We start from the raw sequence: 23,693 nt of genomic DNA, 5'->3' as shown, positions 1-23,693 counted from the left end.
CTGCCAGCATTAGGCGTACTGTACTAGCTGGTAATTACCTTTTTCTGTTTTCCTTTTACCCTCTTTGTACACGTAACAGTAACTTAGTTGTTGTACTTCAAAAGCATGATGCATGCACTATATATGTAAAAAGATTAAATAAAAATAAATGTATAAATTAACGTAATTTAATTTATATATTCAATTTATTTTATAATAAAATTAATTTTATATCGAATTATTAATTTATGAGATTAAAGTATATTAATTTATAAATTTATTTTTATATAATTTTTTTTATTTAAAATAATTTTCTATATATATACGTGTATATAGAGCATATTTAAACAATGTCTTAGGTGTATAATTATAGGGCATTCTTAAAAAATAAAAAAAATAAAAAAAAAAGTAGAATTTATTATTTAAAAAAAAAATCTAAATAACATTTTTCTATACGCAATAGAGCTAAACATGCAAATCGTGGGTATGGTTGGTAATAAACAGATCACTGAAACTAATGCAGTCCTGATTAGATAGCATCCAGATGACGACATTATGGTGCCTTAACGAAGGTGAACTATCATATTTATTTTCTTTTAATATTTCCTTTTTTGGTAAATATGATATAATAAACCCAATACTTTGGAGAGCTTGGTTTCAATTTCCAAATAAATTGATTAATTAGAATTTAAATAATGAAATGACCAACGTGGGTGATCAGTCCTAGCGTCGTTCGGACTGGGGCAGTTGACCTGCACGGGCAGACAGGGGATCCGCATCCGTGGCGGAATAAACTGTGTAAGCCTGACTGGATGTGATCATGCGTACACGTGGAGCGAGGTGAATGGGTGACGTGGAAAAAGTGACCCTTGGAGGTGGCGAAGGGACGGGTACTGAGGATAAGGTGGGAAGAGAAGAATGCCAGCTAAGCGGCGAATGGTGGCCGTTGGGTGAGATATTTTTTTTTTTTTAATTTTTTTGAAGGGGTAAGATATTTATTTGGATTGGAACAAAGGGAGTAATATGCAATAATCTGTTCCGAGAGACAATATTGAAGCCGACGTTGGAGCAGACGAAGCTCCATTCCCACGACACATTAAAATATGTTATCCAAACAAAGGTATTGGTTTTGTTGCTCAAATTGGGGAAATATACGTACCTGGTCGGCGTACACCTATTGCCTACCTGCACAGGATGATGGATAAGGTATATGAATGTTGGCCACTATCCGCTAGTCCCAAAAGTATTTTAAATTAAATTTTTGAGATCTGCTTCGTATACTTATTTTTATATATTTTATTAATATAATTAATCGAAATAATTATTTTATATTAAAAAAATAATACAATTAATTAGATTAATGAACTGCATAAAAATTATATAAAAGTGACTACATATAAAATTTTTATAAATTTAAATTATATAAAAATAAAGTTATAAATTAACATAATTTTATATGATTTGTTAAATCTATTTTATAATATAATTATATATCGTATTAAATCATGTTAATTTATTTTTATATACGGACCTGGTTGGCGTATACCTATTGCCTACCTAGACAGGATGATGGATAAGTATATGTATGTCGGCCACCATCCGCTCGTCTCAAAAGTATTTTTGATTTAATATTTGATTTGTATTCGTATAATTATTTTTATATATTTTATTAATATGACTCGTTAAAATAATTATTTTATATTAAAAAAAATGATGCAATCAATTAGATTAATGAACTATATAAAGAATATATAAAAATGATTGAACATAAAATTTTTATAAATTTAAATTATATAAAAATAAATTTATAAATTAATATAATTTTATATGATTTGTTAAATCTATTTTATAATATAATTGATTATATATCGTATCAAATTATATTAATTTATTTTTATATAATATTTATCTTTAATTATAAAGAGTGAACTAGCCTGCAAAATAAAGTTATTCTCACACTAATGGCTGATTATCATTCCAATTAAAGAATCACGTGCCGTCTATCAATACCCATAGCCCAAAGAAAGTTTTATGAAAATCAAATGAATAGAAGAAAAGCAGGAACTGGAGTTATGGAGTAATATACATGCTTTTTTATCCAATAATCTTTGAGTGATCACATTAATAAAATGTACCAAAAATATAAAAAAAAATAACTGTATATATAATTTTTAATTATAAATTAATATAATTTAATGTGATATGTTTGTAAAATTTATTTTATTATAAAATAGATCTTATATATCAATTAAAGTCAAGTCAATTAATTATATATATAACTCTCGTGTATTTCCATGATTTATTTTTGAAATAAAAATTTAAAAATACCCTAAAATTAGCCCATTGCTATGCATGAAAAAACCCTAATTATAATATGTTGTTCCGAGGCTTTTGGGTGGCTGAAAAAGGATAAACAAGAAGGAGAGAACAGATTAAGGTCTACAGCTGTTTAATTAAATTATCATGCATGCACGTGTCCAATGCTGTATTAATTTAGTTGTACCATTTCAATCATATAATATATATAATCTATCCTCAGATCTCCTAGTTTTTAATCATAAATACATATAGTCTATATTTTACTTAGAAATGGTACCATGCTTTTTAGTTTGCAATATGCTTCTCCTAATAATTGTAATGTAAAAATAATATTTACAATCTTAGAGTTTGACATACTCCTTCAAAAAATTGAAGATAAATCTATGATTTATATAAAAGAATTATTTTTTTAATGCTGACGTCTATTTTTTTTAAAGGGAGTACACGAAGATTGCATGCTCTAATATTATATGTAGTATTACCCAAAATGAGTGCTATTTTGGTAAATGGAGAAAAGTTTAACCATGTTCATATACATATAATAAAATTTAATTATAATTAATTGCCCATTTAATTATAATTATAATTTTTTATAATTAATTATTATTAAAAAAAAAAAAAAAAAAAAGGGCGAGCATGGATGGTGTAGTTGGTATTCATGTCCTTGATCAATGGCAGACAAAACCATGTTCCTATAGATGATTATAATAAGTTATCTCGGTTTAGCATATTCTTTTGTGCCGTGATCAAAATGCTTAAGCCTTCTGTATTAATTATTAATTAGAGATATATCTGATCAGACCTATGCTTTGTACTAAATCGGGAAAGGATGTGATCGCTTTAGGCGACGACGTGACATTAAGCTCATACATCACGCTACTAATTAAATATACATACCCCTGTCCCACCCTATTTTCAAATATCGTTTTCTTGAAGAATTATCCTATTTCTATCCCATGTATCTCATCTAATTCACATAATTAACGTGACATCCTACTACACATTCAAAGTACATGTATTGTTAAAAAAAATAAAAAATAAAAATATCTACATACTTATTTATTGATGTATTAAATCGTAAGTTAGCATAAAAATATATTTATATTTTAAAACTCTTTTTATAATTATTTTGAATGTGGTGTGTTTCCATACCCGCTTGCAAGGCAAAAATCTGTATATAACTCATAATTTACATTAAACATCCATAATTTGGTAGATTTTAGTGACGAGCTATGTTTGATTCCTAATTCCTTAAGGATAAGAAATTTGGTCAGTACAGATGTAGACGAGGACCACTCCTGGTGACCCAGCTGAGTAGCTGACTAACTCCCTTCTAGCTCTTGGGCTTTACTTCAGAACCATAAGCTATAGCTCGGCCCACTCAACAATAATTTAAATCATTCTTTGGACACCCAGCAGCAAAAAGGAGAGTAAAGTAAACCACATTAACTTGTATATTATGGAGAAAAGGAGAATGCACTATTATTCTCCTCAGGTGAGGTGAGAATCATCATTATTCATTAGCAACAAAGTTTGTGGGAGGCGAGGTCAATAATCATGGATCATCAGCATATACATGGAACTTGGACTATCAGAGAAACAAAGTTCATCTCCCAACATCATTATCATCCTGAAGTTTTCCAGGTAGTCCCAGCCACAATAGCCCTTTTAGTAGGATGGCAAATCAAGTATATAAAATAATTGATTAAGTACAATTCCATTGAAACATTTTCCAGTAAAATTATGAGACATTTCCAAAGAACATTGATTGATGCAGTGGAGTTAGGAATCAAATTTTCTGTACCCTAACCACAAGTTGATGATAAAAGAGTTACACCTCTACATATTAACATTATTAGCAAAAGATAATGTCACAGGCATGCCTAAAATACACAGAAAACACTTATTTTTGTACACTACTAATTAGACATTGTTTTCAGCATCTACCATTTCTTCATCAATCGTGCTCACTCTTCACCTCGTCCTGGTCAATGGTCATGTACCTAATCATAAGTCAAGCATGCACGAACCACAAACCATCCGATTGATCCCATCAATCAGCCTCCAGCTCCTCACCATGGCATTCCACATGCAAATACGGTCTATTCCTAGCTAAGGCATCTACCAAGTCTCTGTTTACGCTTCCCCTAACTCCCAACCATCTCAACCTTGGAAAGTAAGGTTTCTTTAACCAATGGAATGCAAGTTCTGTGATGCGACCACAGTCGCATAGATCCAGCAACCTCAAGCTGCTACCATGCCATATGCCCTCATCAACCTGCATTGAGGCTAATGCTATTACAGCAGTGTCGCCTATGAGTGGGCAACACCGCATTCTAAGTTCAGAGAATGGAACCCGACTTTTTGCCAGTAACAAAATTCCATTATCAGAAAGGTTGGGAATATTTGATAGGTCCAATTCTCGCAATTCCATGTTACAGGAACCATCAAATAAAGCAGAAATGCATTTATCTGTAAGTCGCTTGCACCGTCTAATGGACAATCTAACAAGCGAACCAATAACCCCCCGTCTTAAGTATGACAATCCAACATCACTTATATCAGAGCCATCCAACAGTAAAGTCTTCAATTCAGAAAGAGTGCTGATGGCTCGAAGTGCTTCATCTCCAAGGTTTTTGCAATTTCTCAAGTCAAGAACTCTAATATCCTTGTTGAATACCAAATTCATGACTGCGTGATTGGTCAAAAGATTACAAAAGATCAAGCTAACATGTGTCAAAGTAAGGGAAGTTGCAGTGATATCATGAAAAACAAGATCAGTTAACTGGGTCCCCTGCGACACCCGAAGCTTGTATAATCTGGAGCATGAATGCAAGATTGTTTTGAAACCTGTGTCTGTAACACGACAGAAGCCACCAAGATATATGCTTTCCATGTTTGCACACTTATCAGCCATGAAGAGGACTCCAACATCATTTACTCGTCTGAAATATGTAACAATGAACTCCTGGCGCCGGACCAATGAGAGATGCTTCAGTTTCCCATACTGATTAAGTTGTTGAAGGCCAGCATTGGTTAAGTCAATTGCAACTTCTGGTTCAGTTAATGGTGAATCACGAAGATCCAAATGGGTTAAGGAGACTAAACTTTGAGATATCATACTAACCATGGCATCAGTTATATAATCTACTGATAGGCCCAATTTCTGAATGCTAGACAATATGGATGGTTGAATATGATTTGGCAACTCATGGGGTCCCAAAGTTGGGTTAAGCATCTCAGTCACTGTTTCTGAAGGAATGTAGCCAATCTCAAGAGTAGTGAGTTTTTCAGATGCCAAAGCCCAAACTTGAGCAGAGTTATGATGAAGAAATAGTGAAACATCAAACATCAGGATCAGTGCCTACCAAAAATGTTATAAAACAAATCAGAGGGCACATATAAGACAGGAATAAAATGGCACAAATACAACATGCATGTATAGGGAGATTAAGTTTCTCTGATTAGGCTGCATGCTAGTATCTACAAAAATACTTCAGCATAAGGCATTGTCCAAATGTGTTGAAATGCATAAAGATCGGAACTACAATTTTTCTATTATTCTGCACCCCCTGGCTCCCAAAAAAACAGAGAATGGCCAAGAAGGAGAATTGTGTGTTCCACGGATGCACAACAGCATTGCAGCTGACATAATACATAAGGTATGTGCAAATTTCTTTCCAAGTAGTGAACACAAGCCAATCATTCAGTACAAAGCTTTCATGAATGTGGAATGAAACAGTTACTAAGATATGATAAGTATCCATATTATCCAATGCAGTATGAGATAATGAAGTGGGGATTTTATCAAAACGACCAAGCCTTTCTGCATCTGAAATTTTAGCCAGGTCAATAACCAAATGGTGGTAATTTACAACCTTATTTCTAAGACAATATCTATAAAGATAAATGAGGGCTCTTACAAAGAGTAAGGGATTGTGGCATCGAGCTGGTATACATAAACTGATAAACAAGTATTTACTAATAATTGCACTGATCGCAAGTTACTTTAATCTGTTAAAGAACTACATTTTCCCCTTCTTTCTAAAGATACTTAAGACTATTTCTTATATATCATGCTTGCATGTTCTGAATGAATATTATACTTGATTAATTCATTTTCTTCCCAATAAGTAATCTTTATTAACTACACATATTTCATAGAAACCTTACTCGTATAAGACCTGATCTTAGTTTGAATATATAATAATACACGGGTTTGTTTTCTTTATACCGATTCAGGAAAGAAAAAAAAAAAAAAAAAAACTACTCTATTGATTACTCTTGCAGTTAAGCCTTACTTCTAGCTGAGTGCAACCATGGAGCAACTCCTTCAAATCAGAAATATCATCAATCGCCTGCACTCTATATTCGGACATTGAACCCAAGCAGAGAGACCTGAAGAAGTTAAACATCCAAAGCCAACAACCCCACCACTTAAAAGCAGGAAACAGGTTCTGAACCATGCCATTATAAATCAAAAGATCAAGTATACGTCTCTTTAACGAATTAACATCCTCTAAGATTATTATCATTTTTCGGTTAACTCCACTCTTAAAGCACTAACAATGATTTCCTTTTTTGTAATTAAAGAATAAGTAGCTAAGATTTCGTCATCTCAACCATACAACTTAAAGAGATACAATAAATTAGGTTACAAGCACCAAACAAAAATCGGTTAGATAGAGCGGAGAGAGCGAAACCTTAGATCCTGGCATCTCCTGCCAATCTCAGAAAGCAGTTTCCCGCTAAAATCAGTGCAGTTGTGTAGACAAAGTTCGTGCAATGGAGGACGAAGCAAGAGCTCGATTGCGGAATCGTTAAGGCGATCGCAGTCAACCTTCAAGCTCCGCAGGTAAGGGTTTGACGGTTGCAACAGAGGCCGCAGCAAATCTATTGAAGGAGCAATGTCCTGCAAGAACGATCCGCCAGGGAGAAAATTTACCGAAAATTAAATTGGCTAGTAATAAATGAAAAAGGAAATGTTAAGAGAAAAAAAGAGTTTATGCAAAATACAGTAACTTTGAAATTAAACAAATAAATAAGTAAATTTTAAAATCTTATTTCTCCGTTTTCTCAGCACCAAGCAAGATTGTCTTGTAATTTTTTGCCTTCAATTTTAGAAGCATAACAATGGCAAAAATTATACTATGTTTATATGTTTTTCCATTTTCCGTGGTATTCTCGGCATCCAAATAGAGGGCTTCTAAGGAGGTATCAGGAGAGAGGACGTTACTCACGAGGAGGTGGAAGGTGGGGAGGAAGGAGAGGATCTGAGAGGCGCAGGTCCTAAAGGCGGTACACGTGGACGCAGCGCAGCAGATCGATCCAACGTCGAGCTTCGTCATAATGGTGGCGAGGATTGCCGTCGGCAGGAGATCCAGACTCTTCGCTCGGGTTTCGCTGGTCGCCATTCTCGGGTTGGGGTTTCGATTTCTGGGTCTGGGACCTGGGTTACCCGTTTGGCACTGTATCGAATGCTTAAAGGTACTTTTGGGCAATGAGACAGAAATTTTCGAAAGTTTTTAACAATTTTCTTTTAAAATTTACTCAAAAGTCTCATAGATAAAATAATTTTTAATTTTTTTTATCTAATTATTATAATTTTTTTTAAAAATTTTATTGTACAATATTTTTAAAATTAAATTAAATATTTTAATTAAAATTATTTTTATCACTATTCATAAAATTATGAAACACTCCACGGAGCAAACGAGCCGTTCGAGCACTGACTTTGGGCGGGGTTGGAGATTTCTTTTCTGCCATATAGTGTCGTCCCTTCTCTTCACAAAGTTTTGGATCGAAACAATTTTTACCCCTTCTTTATTTAATAACTGTATAATTTTGAAACTTGTCTAAAAATATCATTAAATAACTGAAAATGATATATGTCAAATATCCTGATATATGTCAAATATCATTAAGCTATTCCTTTGGCAAGGTTACCATGGAAGTATGGATGCATTGTGTCAGTGTGTGAACAAGATTTTCGTTGCAATATTTTTAACTTTGTATGGCACTAAGCATAGGAAGGACAAGAAATCAGACTACTCGAACTTCAAGGCAAGCAACAGCCACATCCCCCCCACCCCACCCCCCCCAAACAACGAAAAAAAACCGTATAAATCAGGATTATCAGTCTTGAATTCCTTGTTATTTATCCCTTTATTCTTTATTTGGATCCATCCACATTACACTTTTGCTGTCACCAGACTCCAAACATCTCTAATGCATAGTGAGGAAGAGCAAAAAATGTAAAGGAACAAAGGAAACTCAGAAGTCAGGCTGTGAGGCCAAATACCAAACAATGATTCACAATTGAGTACCGGTGGATAGCCAAATTCAGCGGCCTGAATTCCATCACTAACTTGCATCACCAACACTAAAACCTCTATCAATAGCATAATCCACAAAGCTATAAAGAGGTACCACACTTTCACCATACTTCTCAAACCCATCCAATTCCTTCTTGGCCTTGGTCCTTAGCTCCTCTGCCACCTCCATTGCCTTCTCAACCCCATATAATCCCACATAACTCTTCCCCTTCTTCCCTGCCTCTTCCTTTTCCTCGTTGTTCTTCATTTTATCTTTCAAAACTTCATCTACTACCTGATACAACACCCCAACAGCCCTCCCATACCGCCTCAATCTCTGTATTTCCTCATCTTCAGCACCAGCTAGCAGCCCTCCACATACTGCTGAGCACTCACCCATTTCCCCAAACTTCTTTTCTTGCACAAACTCAACAGCATTAGGCCCGCCCTCAAGGTCAAGGAACTGCCCAGCGGCCATGCCAGTTGACCCTACTGCTCGGGCAATCTCTGTGATCACTCGAAGGAGATGGGCATCAGGTACAAGGTCAGAAGGTGTGTGGGAGACAATGTGACGAAAGCCAAGGGGGAAGAGGGCATCCCCTGCAAGGATAGCCATGTCAACACCATAGATTGTGTGGTTTGAGGGCTGTCCTCGGCGTGAAGGGTCATCATCCATACAAGGAAGGTCATCGTGTATCAATGAAGCTGCATGAACCTGTTTACCAACCAAGAGAAATGAATTAACATTTTCATTAAATAGTTATATATTACTGTTACGCTGAGAAAGAACAACTATGTAAACTATATGTTGAATATTGCTTCGCTGCTTCTAAAGATTTGTGCCTCGTAAAAAATCCCAAGTCCACAGTTTTGTTGCTTTCGTGTTAGAAAGGCATTAAAATTGGAATTTAGCGTTCACTGACTCCAAATTTTGAATTACTTCCTTTGATATTGGAATTTAGAATTCACAAATTTAAATCCCTTTCAAGTGGAAATCAAGCACTTAGAATTCTAATCAAATCCGATTTAGTCAACAAACAAGGCCTCAGACAAACCCAGCTCGGACAGGGGTTCAAGTAATATTCCATAATCACAATTAGTTTTTTTATGCACGTTTCAACAAACAAATACGGCCCGGACAGGAATCCGATTTAGTCAACAAACAAGGCCACAGACAAACCCAGCTCGGACAGGGGTTCAAGTAATATTCCACAATCACAATTAGTTTTTTTATGCACGTTTCAGCAAACAAATACGGCCCGGACAGGGGTTCTAGTAAGGTTTCTTGTACAGATTCTCAAACTAGTAAGGGCTTCTTTTTTTCTTTAAAAAAAAAAAAAATAGAACACACGAAGGCATCCGACTGATGCAACTATATCCAAATCGGGAAAGTACTTTCTTTGATTCCACAAGCAAAAATCCAGATTCTTTGATTCCACAAGCAAAAATCCCGACGCCAATTATCTTTAAGACATGTAAATTAAACGTGGAATGATAATAAATATAAAACGAAACATAAGAGAAAAACATAACCATTTCGAGGGCGCAGGCCGTGGGAAATGCAGCGAGGCGGTTACCACCGAAGAGCTCGCAGGCGGCGACGCACATGATGGGTGGGGCCCGCTTGGCCCCCTTGGCCAGCACAGAGTACCGCATGGCCTCGTAGATCTTCTCCGGGTACTGCACCTGAATCGCCTCGTCCAGCTTCTGGTTTATTTCCCCAATTAAGGTTGTCCAGTATCCCTTCAGATCGAACTGGGTAGAAACCGAAGAAGAGGAAGAAGAATAGCAGCGAATTGGGGACGATTTAAGGTTTGTGGGCATTCTTCTAGGCAGGTAGAGGTGGGATGCGCATGGTATTATCGTCGAGAATACCATTGTTTTCTTTGCCTTTTTTTCTCCCTCTTTGACTATCTATACTTAACAGCTCGTTCTCTGTAGTATCTTTATCTGTCAATCAATGGGACTCTGCTTAAGTGCTTCTTCTCCGTGGGATTTGAGCGGTGGAAATGTCAGTCAAAAGTTTGGAGGCTAAGCTGCTGCAGTCACTAGGGGGACCTGAGAGCGTGTGCTTCCCCACGGAGAAATTGAGAATCATGTCTCGGAACGAGTTGTCATTAAAGCATTGGCAATGCCTAACCATTGTCAAGTCTAAAGTTTGGCTATAATTTTATCTTTTAATTATAGTATCAAATTTTAGTTAGATAAGTCTATATTGAACTAGTCATTTTAAAGATAAAATAATAATATAATATTATAAATTTTAATAATAATAATAATAAAATATTATTATTATTATTATTATTATTATTATTATTTACAAATACACTTCCTAAACAAAGCATTATATATTTTATCAATTATATATACAAATACACTTCATGAAGCAAATACAAATACATGGCAAATACATTTCTTGAAGTAAAGTAATCCAGATTTACAATTCTATACATTATCACATTGCCAACACAATATTGAGCAACACAGTCCACAAATTACCTCAATATTCCATAAAAATCACATTGCCAACACAATATTGAGCAACACAGTTCACAAAACAGTCCACAAAATAATGCATACAGACTTCTCCATAAACTTTTGAGTATAGCCCTCCTTTAATGGATGTAACATCTTGACAGCCACTTCATGATACTCCTCAAAATCATGACCCAATTGGTGACCCAATTTGCAGTATACTCCACTGGATCCAAAAAAAAATGCATAGGCTTGAAACAGAGAGAGCTTAATGCCATCATTAAACAAACCTTCCCCATATCATCATCAAACAAACCTTCCTCGTATCAATTTGGTTTATCTAATGACCCATGATCATGTAAATCATGAACAAACCAATAACATGATGAGAATATTAACGTGCTAGACCAAGAAAGGGGAAAAACCAACCAAACAGAAAATCCAAAGAAAAAAAAAACAAAAAACATAAGATTGCAAACAAAGAGTATATGGACTCTGCAATAGGCATACACCACGCATACATTCAAACTACCAAAAAGCCATGAACTTGCTTTCCCAACCCAACATACTTTTTCCATGCATACAGATCAAGAATTTCTCAACACATTGAAGAAAAATAAAAGAGCCAAACAACAGTCCATTTACAACAATGTCAAGCAAAAACCCCAAACAACATGATCAAGCAACGTCAAACAATTCTAAAGGGTCCAAGCACTTCCAGATTACACTATGCCACCAATTTCTCGCCCAAATGCAGGAAAAAATACAAGCAAAAAGCTACCGTATAAGATTTCATCTTTTAAAAAAAAAAAACGATTTCTATTACCCAAACAGGGGTGACGGTAACGTTGGATTCGTGGAGGAAGAACCGCCGGCGTGAATGGTGGAGCAAACCGATGCCTTCCAATCGTGAAGCAAGCCGATGTTCGGTCAAGTGATTCGACCTAGCTAGGCAAAATAGGGCACGAAAAAATACTCAGTAAATCGAAGAAGAGGGAGAGAAGAGCTAGGAAGAGAGAGGAAGAGAGACTTACCGTCGATAGCTCGGAGACGACGGCGCCTGCTGGAGAAGGCAACCGGTGGACCTGATTCAAGGTTGTGGGACTATGAAGGCCGAATGGGGGGAGCACTTCGTTCCGGAGAAGCTGCAGAGGAAATATTGTGATTTAGGGAAAAACGATAAACCGAGAGAAAGAAGAGAAAGCCGGTAGAAGAAAAATAATAAACTAATCTTTGGACTCGGTACAGTAGCTCTTCAAGTCTGGCGAGGACCCATAAATTACTATAGCATTTATGTCAAACTTTTAAAGTTTGACTAAGCCATTGCAGATGATTATTGTATAAATGCTGGCTATTTTAGACTTGCACAATGCTCTTATTAGTTATAATCAATTAATTTATATTGTAACGCCAATTAAATTCAATTTATATAAAATAAAAATTCTATTTATAAATCGGATAATACGTTTCACACGTAACATAATTTAATTTGAAATAAAATTTTTAAAATTTAAATACTTATAAATTAAATAATACCATTTAAAGTATATATATGTGTTCTATATATTCGCTTGATAATAAAATAATTCTATATAAAATAAAGAATAATAATATTTAAATATTTTTACACTACATACATCCACATTGCATTATTTGATTAAAATAAAATAATTTAAATTATGAGTTATTCTATTATCAAGCCGTTGTGTATAAGATATTATCCACATCACTGAAACGGTAATATTTGATTTATAATATTTAAAATTTAAAATTTATTTTCCATATTAAATTATGAATAATTTTACTTATTATCATCATATACTACACCAATATTTTAAATACCATACCGTACCGACCAGTATTTTCCATACTAGCTACTTGTCCGGTACAAGTATTATATTTGTTTTGTACCACGCCAAATACAGGATGTACCAGCTGATATTTCGGCCTGTACTGGTCTATATTTCAGACAGTACCGGCCAGTATTTCGGCCTTTACTTTTTTTTTTCATTTCTTATAATTGCAATCTCATTTTTTGACCCTAAATTCAGATCATGCTATTTATAATTTATATATAAACTATTATTTTGGAATATAATTTATATATATATTATTCATATATCGATTATTTCGAAATGATACATGAAACGGTACCAGTATCAAAATATTTTATTTTTGTACCTTGATCGATACGGCCTCCAGTACGGTATTCAAAACTTTACACTACACACCACAGTTATTTTATTTTATTTTCATTTTTCCTATAACAGGTATGTGGTGTATGAATGATAAGTAGTACAACTTAATTAGTTTTACAAGAATAAAATAAAATAAATAATAAAAATAATTTTAAAATACGTAAAGTGTGTGGTGTGGGATGATGAGTAGCATACATCTTAAATTATATCGTATAAAAAACTTAATAGATTTGCTCTACATACTGGCTTGATAATAACATTTTTCTTTAATTTATATATTTTAATTTTATCTTTAAATTTTAATAATAAATTGAGATTTTTTTAATAACTTTTAAATAATTTAATTATGCATACAATGGACTATTATATTCATAAGAATTTATATCAATAATGCATACTGAATTAGGAACATAATCTTCCGTTTTCCTTCGAAAAATCTAAAATATCATAATTATAAAGCTAAAATGATATTATAAATAGTAATATATATTTATATATATATATATATATAAAGTTATTTTAAGTTTATATGAGTTGAGTCAAAACGTTATATCCTTTAATATCATAATTTTATATTTACAAACCACTTATCTAAACAACTCATGATTTATTTATTAAATTGGTTAATAGAACATGCTTAATAGTCTATCTAAATTGCTATTCATGGTAACTAACTAAATGCGCGTAAGATAATTGAACAAACAGTATACGTGGCACTTTCAAATATAAATTCATGTTTTAAATACATTTTTTTAAAATAAAGGAATGCGGGCCCAAGCATGTGAATTACACTGACTTTTGTGGAAATCGACGAATAAAGAAAAATAATTTAATAAAATCAATAGCCAATGGGATATCGCCAAGTAGAGGGGTCTTATCTTTGTGGGCTTGGTGGGCCAGCTTTTAGGTGGTGAATGGGGCCGATAATGCGCGTAAATCACATGGTGTGTTGGTGGTCGAGCCTTGCTTGTCTTATAAACAAAAATATTGAATTTAATATACTAAGGTGGATATAAAGTTTTGCTATCCTTGTGCTGTTGCATGCTATGTCATAGATTTAAATAAAGAGGCTTTATATAAAACTTCTTTATCTCAATCAATTATAACAATATTAATAATAAAAACACTGCATGTGTATTGCCATCTTCCACTAAATTTTATCTTCTGTAATGAAAACAATGGTGTCAAGTAATTGGGCAAACATCATACAAATATGACTAAAGGTATACAGTAATAGATTATAAGTCATCATGAATTCGCGAAAAGATTTGGTTGTAGCAGTAGTTTTGCAGGGTGATAGGACGTCTGGATGATTGAGGACAATAGAAAAGAAGAACGATAAAATATGTCTATGGTATAGTTTTTCTTTTCTTTTGTTTTCCGCACGCGTGTGGGTACGTGTTTTTTGATAAATCTCTTTCTCTTTTTCGCAATATTTGACTTGCTTGATGATATGACCAAGCTTTTGAAAGTTTTATTGTAATATATTGCCATTGTCCAAAACAGCTAAATGCGTGTCTTTCAAAAAGGAAAAAGAAAACTCTCCCTTGCGTCCAAAAGCTGAAAGGGGCCTCCATGTGCTGATGATCTTTTCATTATTAAACACTAATATTTACACTAATATTTACAAGATGATCTTGACAATTAATCATGATTATCTTGATTTTATCATTATAAACAATTTCATTGTTTGTATGATCTTGTCCGTTCATACCATTAATTAATGGATAGGTGGAAGCTAATTAGTGATCTCATTTTACTAAATTTGTTCATATATACTGGTTTAAACCCGTATATGAACAAATATTTTTTTTATTTTTTATTAAATATTTAGTATATGAATAATAAATAAAAAAAATTAAATTAATTTTAAAAAATAAATGTAAAAAAATTTAAAAAAGAATTTAAAAAATAAAAATATGAAATGCCAATACTGTAATTGAATGATTGATTAATAATGAACGAGTAGTCTAATGTATTAAATATGATGTTATATCATGTTAATGGTGTTGCGAGTAGAGTAGTTAATCTAGGGATCTAACGGGTCGAAGACATACTTAGTCGAGCATCCAAACAAGTCGTAATTCACCAAAAAAATAAAACCAAAAACCGCTTTAAGGACACCTGGTTTTCATTTGGTGGGAGAGAATCCACTTCTCAGCACAAATACATTGCATGTGGGTTTCCCTTGTGTGCATTATCACGTACACAAACCTCCCACATTCCTCTCACGAAATAAAACTATTCTCCATTTACCCACCCAGACTCCTATCATTTCGCTCCTCACCTTCTCTTTCCTCTCACTTATTTTCTCTACTTTTTTTTGCCATATCTCATAGAATTTACATGTGGGTTTTCGTTTTTGTTGATAAAGCTCTGTAAGAATAGATTTTGGCCGTTGTCTTCTTTGATTTTCTCTTTTTTGCTCTGTTTGGAGGGTTTTTTGATGGAAAACGGTGTGGATTCGACCTCCTGGGATTTTTTCAGCTGTACCCATGTCTAACATCTTCGGTTTCAGTGGTAAACTCTCGATTGCTTTAAAAAAACATAAATGATATACTTTAAGTGTTCTTCTAAATAACATACTCAGTAAAGAATTCATCAAAATTAAACTGTTAACCTCTCTCTCTCTCTCTCAACAAAAACGGTGACCCTCTGTTTTAGACCAGACAACTCTGATCCGTAAGATTTTTACAGGTCTCCTGTAGCTGTCAGGCGCCGCAGCTATGATACTACATCGCTCTTCTGTATCTGTTAGGTGCCGCAGCTATGATGCTACATCTCTTGTCTCTTGTAGAGAGATGCTTCACGAAAGATGTTATGAAGCAATAGAGTGATACTTTGTCATAATTTTCTCTATAAAAGAATTATTCAGCTCATCTTCTTTCGCATCTCATCTTCTTCACTTTTCTAAATTTAGTCTGTATTCTTACTCTGTAATCTCTTTCTGCTTTCTCACTTTGCAATGGCTCAGCAATCTTCCCATCACCAATATATGAGGTATTCTGCACCTCATTCACCAGTTGTTTCTGCTCGTTCACCAGTTGTTTCTGCTTCTTCTTCTTCCGTAGGTGCTATAATGCAATCCAATAATGATCTGACTAATAAGTCAGATAATGAAATTATCTACGAGCTTATGAGTCTCGGTACCCGATACTCATCAACCCTTGTCGCATATTCTCAGCGACTACAATCTAGGACTGGTGGGGTTGACAAACTCCACGAGAATATTTTTATCCTTCAGCGGCTTCTTATGGAGTCCAACATGAAGATAGAAGCAGTAAAGCGAGAGAACAGAGATTTAAAATCTTTGCTTAACTCTTCTTTTCGAGTGGCTACTCCTTTAGATAGGAAAGACATGCAGATTTTTGAAGAGCAAGAGCGTTTAAAGATTGAGGCAAAGAGCTTTAAATTTCTGTAATTTTACTTTGTGATAATAAAATAATACTTCACAAATATTCATATTTGTGTTTCTATCTTCTGTTAGATCTTCTGTGTGTTCCATTTTATTTCTCCTTTAATAATGCACAATTTCTTACAAAACCGTGATATGAATCTGAAATACTAATTGTATTTAAGAGATGGTATTTTAGATCTAATAATTTCATTCATCTCCTCCATGAATGTTATCTAAATCACAACTGAAGCTTCTCATTTTACAAATTTTGTTAGTTATAGTTCACTTGTAAAATCTTTGCTTGTTATTTGGAAAAATTCCACGGGATCAAGATATCAACAATCATAACAGTGTTGCTGCTCTCCTTCTAAACAGGTTGATTCACATGAATAACATCAGTTGTTTCAGTATACTGAATGAGATGTACTTATTTCTTCTGTTCTTTATTTTAGGGCATTTCACCCCTCTCTTACTTGCTGTTGAGCAGTGCATAGCGGTGTTGCTGATTGCTGAACGTGTTGCTGATTACTATTATTTACTTTCATGGGAAAGTTTTGCATAGTTACTTTTTTAACCTTTTGTTTCCTTTCTTTGTGTCCGTTTATATAAGGATGTTTTAGTCTTTAGTGAGATTGTGTCAGTGATATTTTTTCAAAAGAATTTCAGACCACACAAAATCTTTCATTCTCGGCTTCGTATTCCTCCCAAGTTCTCTCTCTAAACTCAGATCCATCCTTATCTCGACGTTCCTTCCTTTATTATCTGTCTTTCTAATGCATTATTGATATGCCTGTGCTTGAGATCTGTGTGATATCTTCCAAAGTCATCACCAAATCTTACACTTGTGTCTAAAACAAAGCAAATAATATATAAAACCAAATGAAAACAGGGTATGGGTATCCCAAGTGGGCAGCCCTAATTGAAATGATCTGTCATTTATTAAATGGATTCACGAAGTCTTTCCTCTTTTTGGTCTTTTATGTTTTTAATGAAAGGAAGTCAGGCTGCAGCGTTTTCAAAAACAAAAAGTCACTTCACAGACTAAGTGAAAAAAAAAACAAACTGTAACCTGTTGTATTTGGGACACGCTAAAAATATAGGTTGACAGTCTTATCCTAACACTCTTTTTTTGTCATTTTATTAAGATATAAGTTTATTTAAAATTACCTACTACTTAATTAATTAAATTAAATTTAAATTAAATTATGTCCGCTTAAAAAATTTACAGCAACAATACTTGCTAGAAATGATTGATTGAAACAAAAAAAAAAAAAAAAAAACACAGGTTATGTACAGATGGATGACACTTTGAATTATGGAAGATTGAGGCAGCTTCAAGATCACAATTGGATTGCTTGCCTTTTAGTGTGTGTCACCTTTTTCCCTAAAATCTAATCCCATAAATTTTCATAAAAATTAAAATCCATCTACCAGGAGGGACTACAAACTGATGGTCCACTTGTTGAGAATTATTGACATTCGTATTAAGGCAATTGGGCCCAGCTTTATGACTGGAGACCAGAGACGTACAAGCTAAAGGGACAGCTGCCGAAGAAAAGGATTTTTTTTTTCCCATGGAAAAGTTTTACATTTATAATTTGCCTCCACTAGGCAAACGTCCCTTGGACGTTTTAATTCTACTAGTATATATATATGCGCTATCCCCCAAGGTCCAAATCCTATATAAAACAATATGTTGGCGTAGTCCCAGGTCAAGCTCCTAATATCTATTGCCTTTTTACCTGTGCAAACTTGACTTTTCAAAGTAAAAATAAGTCTTCTTTTGTTTTGTGTTGCGTACAACTTTTAGTAATTCTCTACTTTTATTTCTTTTGATAACTCCATATAAAGATAAATAACATAAAAAGAATAATATATATAATATATATTGTGCATATAAAGAAAAATTACTCAATTAAATCACAAGTTCTAACGTTAAGCATAACTCATGCTATTAATCAATTTAAATCACAACTTGAATTTATTCATCTTAATATTTTTTTTATATAAAACCAATAATAATATAATAAAATAAATAAAATATATTGGTTCTAAATGTATAAGATATACAATATTTTAATTCAATCAATATACAATTTGACTTTTCCTTTGCTAGGAGACTGGACCCACTCTCTTCCGTATGGGTGGTCGGGCTAATATAGAGATTGGTCTCGCCTATTGACCCTCGCGAGGAGGTAGTCTATTTAGGTAATTTGGGACTGGACCGGCTCTCGCCTATCATCATCATCTCATTATCTTCTCATATCATCATGATCTCATCATATTCTCACCTTCATAAGCATCATGATCCATCTCATTACATTATTATCCACACTCATCATCTTTGCATATTATTTATCATCTCATCATCTTTTTATATCATCATAATTTCATCACATCCTCATCATCATAATCATCACAATCCATCTTGTTATATTATTATTATCTCATCATCTTTTCATATTATTACTATCGAGACCATCCTCATTAGTTCCATCATTGACATTATAACGCCTCTATAAATGAAGGTTAATTGTTTAGAAAAAGTCATAGTATATAAGATTAAAATGAAGCTGGATTAATGCACAAATGAATTTTTCTCAAAGTTTGATTGTTTTTATTTATAAGAGAAACTTAATTCATTTGTATTTTTATATTTTTGTTGTATATTAATGTTTTTGTTAATTTATTCTTATGTTTGCAAAAGCTTTTGTGATGACAGACTGTTAAGAAATGAAGTTATCTTGAAATTCTTATAAAATTACATGTTCGATCTACTATTTATTGCTTTTTTCCAATAGTTTTCTATTTATAAGAAATTAAAATAAGTATTATAAATATTTGCATTTGTATTCGCATTCTCTATTACTATGATTATTAGTGGTTCACTTTGCTAACTACAAGTGTATATGGACTATGTTGCCTCTTACATTGTTGTACGAAAGGAAGAAGTTGACAAATGGTGCAAACCTTCAACTTTACACATTAAAAACAATATGATAATGTTTTTTTTCCCTTATTGGACAAATAGTAGAGAGAGAAATAGGCATAAGGACTTTTAGTATCATTTTGCAAAAATATCCATTCTCTATTAGGGATGCTACCCGCATCGTTAAGATAGGGCCAGGGGGTGAGCTAAGCCTTGGCCTCTATCGACGGGTACTCCCGTCTGGCCAACCTATCTAACACCACATTTTTTATGAAAAATAATAAAGTAATCATATAAAGTGAAGTTACAAATGTTAAAAACCCAAATAAAAGCACAAACAAACTTCTAGATAAAATTAAACGAACTTACAGATGAGAACAACCTCACAATACCAACAAAAACCCAATTCAAACTTACAAAATTAAAGATCAAACCAAAAAAATAATTAAAAACAATTAATAATTGCACAAATCTGTGCACTGAGGCACCGATCATGTGTCTTAAAGTGTTGTGTGCACAAATCAAAGATATGTGGGTAGATCTTTATGGTCGGTTGTCATCATGATTGTAATTGTGGGTCAATAAAGTGACATACCTGTAACCCTCGGTCGTAGTCGTGGATATCTAAGTTACAAATCCATGTTGACGACCATGTTCTTGGGTCGTAGAGACACTATCTAACACCACATTTTTTTACAATCCAAAACAATCTCACAAAGTAAAGTTACAAATCTTATAAATCCAATTAAAAGTACAAACAAACTTACAAAAACAAACTAAACGAATTTACAGATGAGAAAAATCCAAGAAAAAACCAATTCAAAAATTTACATTACAGATCAAACCAAACAAATGTACAAAACTAGGTAATAATCGCACAGATTTGTGCACAGAATTTAATTATTTTAATTGTAATGACATGTGTATATATATATATATTTAATAATAATTCACAATGCACATTATAACTTTTGGTAGTTTAAAGTGAATGTTCAAGATAATTCTTGATTTAACACAACTGTAGAGTGTTCTAAAGTGTTTAAAGATGTTGACATGGGTTTTGGATCATTTCAAAGGTGGTTTTGATCAATTAGTGCATTCTTTTTAAATTTTCTTTGAATTTAAAAAAAAAATAAACTCACAAATTGATACTATATTCTGTCTCGTTTCAAAATACTGAGATTTTAGAAATTTGAGTAATACTAAATATAGTCATGGGTTATGCAAGCGATACGCCCTCATTTTAAAAAAAGAATGAGATTCATAATTAAAAAATTATTGTTTTTATGTAGATCTCATATTTATTAAATTTTTTTTCAAATGAGTATGAGATGCTTGCGTACTCTATAATTACAAATATTATTTCTTTTATTAAATCATCTCTTCTAATTTATTATTCTTTAGGCTTAACAATTGAATCTTAAATTAGGGTACTCAATATAGTTTTGAGATACAAAGTGTAATTTCATCTAATTAATTTTATAACAATCCCACAATTTTCTTAATTTTCATTAAGCATTAAATAAAAATAAAAAATTAAACAAAAAAAATTTATTTTTATTTTTTCAAGTTAAATGTGGGGTTTTTGAATCTTTTATAAGACAAGAAAATGAGAGAAATTTAGCTCCCAGCTACGGTAAAAAAAAAAAAAGAATTAACCCACAAAACCCTCAACTTTTTATACATCCACGAAATAGTGGGAAGACAATAAAGATTTAGCCGTTATTTTCTCTCAATTGTCCAATTTGAATAGAGAGAGTGAGTGTCGATGAAATTCCTCATTATTCCTCACCTATCTCGGTTTGGTCTTTGTCTTTGATTTTGCTCAATTGGTGTACTTTTGGTGTAAAAAATTGCCTCTCGATTAATTGATTTCAATGCCAATGTTGAGTTCTAATCTAAGTCGAGGTCATGAGAATCATTGGAACTAGACGTGCTCGAGCACGAAGTCATTTGTCTACTCAAATTAAAGATTGACAGTATGTTCGCCTTTTTGTCTTCTCCATTTTGCGCTCTAGGTTAAAGATTTGTGATATGCTTGCCCCTTTCTCCTCCCTTTTGGATTGATGAGCATATGCTTCTTGTTCTTTTGCTAGCTAGGTTTTTTTTAATATGGTTCTTCTTCTTAGTTAAGAGTATTCTTCACATTATTCCGTTAAGGTTTTTCTTGGAGAAAAAGTTCAAACCGGATGGGTATAAAAAGTAGTTTCACACAAGCCAATCATAACATGCCATGTAAGCACCCCATGAAAACCCAAAAAGGGGAATCATACACTCGGTTACTTTTTTTCTCCTTCTAGTCGCCCCCTCCTCCATCCCTCTGTTATTCCAGTCCACTTTTCACTAGCAAGATTTAATAATCCATTAAAATAGCAGCGATCCCACACCATGAACCGAGAGGCACGCTAACGATGAACAAGCTGGATGACGACTCTCATAGGTATTTCCTCTGCATTTTATTCTCCGTGTTTAGGGTTTTATTCTCTCACTTTCTACATTCTCACTCTCTGTGTTCATAGGGTTTTATTCTCTGGGTTCTAGTTTTATTTTTTGCATTTTCCTTTTCTTCTCAGTTACAAACTGAAATAAATTTATCAAGACACTTGAAGAATTACCAAGTGTCCAAAATATGAAATAAATCTGTTTCTTCTCTCCACCAATGATAAAACGATAAAATTTTGGAAGGTAGGAAAATGCACTTTTGAAAAGAGAAAACTTTTTGGTTCTATATTAAAGGATCTTGATATGAATTGCAATAGTATATACTGCCAATAGTATATATGAAAATTCCCAACTTTTTAGGAATAAGACCGTAGGACGAAGCTATCAAGTTGGCAGTGGATCCTGATTGAATATTTGACTTCACTAAATTACAACACACAAATGCATATTTAAGAAGCAAAAGATGGTAGTGGGTCCTCAATAGTTTCAGTATTTTCAGCAAAAGATGAAGTTAAAAGTTTTTGTCTTTTGACTTAATTTTCTGTTAAATCTATCCATCCTTGGCTTATCCATCAATGAATGAAGAAAATGAAAATGCAGAGAATAAAGTCAGAAAGTGAGAGAATAAAATCCTAAACATAGAGAATAAAATGCAGAGAAAATAGCTATGAACGCTGGCGTCCAGCTTGTTCTCTGTCATCTAGCGTGTTCGTCTTTGGCATGCCTCTCCGTTTGTAGTGTGGGATCACTATTGCTTTAAGCTTTAATGGATTATTAAATCTTGCAGGTGAAAAGTGGACTGGAATAATAGAGGGATGGGGGAGGGGGCGACTAGAAGGAGAAAAAAAGTAGTATGTTTCTCCTTTTTGGGTTTTCATGAGGAGCCTACATGACATGTTATAATTGGCTTGTATGAAACTACTTTTTATACCCATCTGGCTTGAACTTTTTCTCTTTTTCTTGTCTAGTTCTTCCTCTTATTAGCTTGAGTATTCCTCACATTATTCCGTTGGGTCTACACGATTTTTAATGTTTTTTCTTTTGCTTCACAGGTCCTTAGCTATCATGCAGGAGAAGCACCTCAAAGATTTCTCATGGCAAGGCAGACCCATTACAATCTTTGTTCTGCAAGGCCTCTACGGATCATATATAAGTGAAGGAGATGGTGGAAATTTTACCATTAACGATTTGCAATGCATCTTTAGTTTAGCTTTTTTTTTTTTTTCTCCTCTATACCTTCCAATTAATTCATATCTGAAATGAATGTAGTAATTGTTTTACTTTTTCTGTTCTGCAATCTTTCCAGTGAAAATTGATTAATATATCTTTATAATTCTCCACAGGGGTATTTTTATTTTGTAGCTTTAATGCAAATCTTTTCTGGTTTGGCTCATCCCCTTGCTAGGAATATTCAACCCACCCGCACCCTTCAATGAGAACATATTACGTTGAGTCCATACGATTTTGAATATTTCTTTTTCTTTTTTTCAGACCACATATTTCCCTAACACCCACAAACCTTAAGCCCCAAACCAGACCCCATCCCATCTCATATATAATCTCATATCAAATATCATATCTCATCTCATCTCATTTCATATCATATTATCGCTTATCTCTTATCTTTTATCGCTCATCTC

At 33.4% G+C, this 23,693-nt stretch overlaps 2 protein-coding genes and 1 long non-coding RNA gene across 3 annotated transcripts; 1 reads left to right on the top strand and 2 right to left on the bottom strand.

Annotated features, from left to right (window-relative positions):
- Positions 1-3,970: 3,970 nt before the first annotated feature.
- LOC122313094 (F-box/LRR-repeat protein 10-like) lies at positions 3,971-7,795 on the bottom strand. Its single transcript, XM_043127825.1, has 4 exons — positions 7,539-7,795; positions 7,002-7,210; positions 6,600-6,696; positions 3,971-5,662 (listed from the first exon to the last, which is right to left on the bottom strand). The coding sequence occupies exons 1-4, from the start codon at positions 7,710-7,712 to the stop codon at positions 4,352-4,354; spliced, it is 1,791 nt and encodes a 596-aa protein (XP_042983759.1). The 5' UTR covers positions 7,713-7,795; the 3' UTR covers positions 3,971-4,351.
- A 635-nt stretch (positions 7,796-8,430) lies between these two features.
- LOC122313095 (heterodimeric geranylgeranyl pyrophosphate synthase small subunit, chloroplastic-like) lies at positions 8,431-10,734 on the bottom strand. The gene is made up of 2 exons (XM_043127827.1): positions 10,146-10,734; positions 8,431-9,327 (listed from the first exon to the last, which is right to left on the bottom strand). Exons 1-2 carry the CDS (start codon positions 10,488-10,490, stop codon positions 8,662-8,664), a joined length of 1,011 nt encoding a protein of 336 aa, XP_042983761.1. The 5' UTR covers positions 10,491-10,734; the 3' UTR covers positions 8,431-8,661.
- An 11,176-nt stretch (positions 10,735-21,910) lies between these two features.
- Positions 21,911-23,395, top strand: LOC122313760. Its single transcript, XR_006243493.1, has 3 exons — positions 21,911-22,051; positions 22,841-22,963; positions 23,106-23,395. It is a non-coding gene; the product is annotated as an uncharacterized LOC122313760 (long non-coding RNA).
- The last annotated feature ends 298 nt before the right edge of the window (positions 23,396-23,693 follow it).

Source organism: Carya illinoinensis, chromosome 6, assembly GCF_018687715.1.
Source record: "Carya illinoinensis cultivar Pawnee chromosome 6, C.illinoinensisPawnee_v1, whole genome shotgun sequence".
In the NCBI taxonomy this organism is placed as follows: domain Eukaryota; kingdom Viridiplantae; phylum Streptophyta; class Magnoliopsida; order Fagales; family Juglandaceae; genus Carya; species Carya illinoinensis.
The sequence above is the reverse complement of the archived record's forward strand: the minus strand, read 5'-3'. Positions and strand labels throughout refer to the sequence as shown.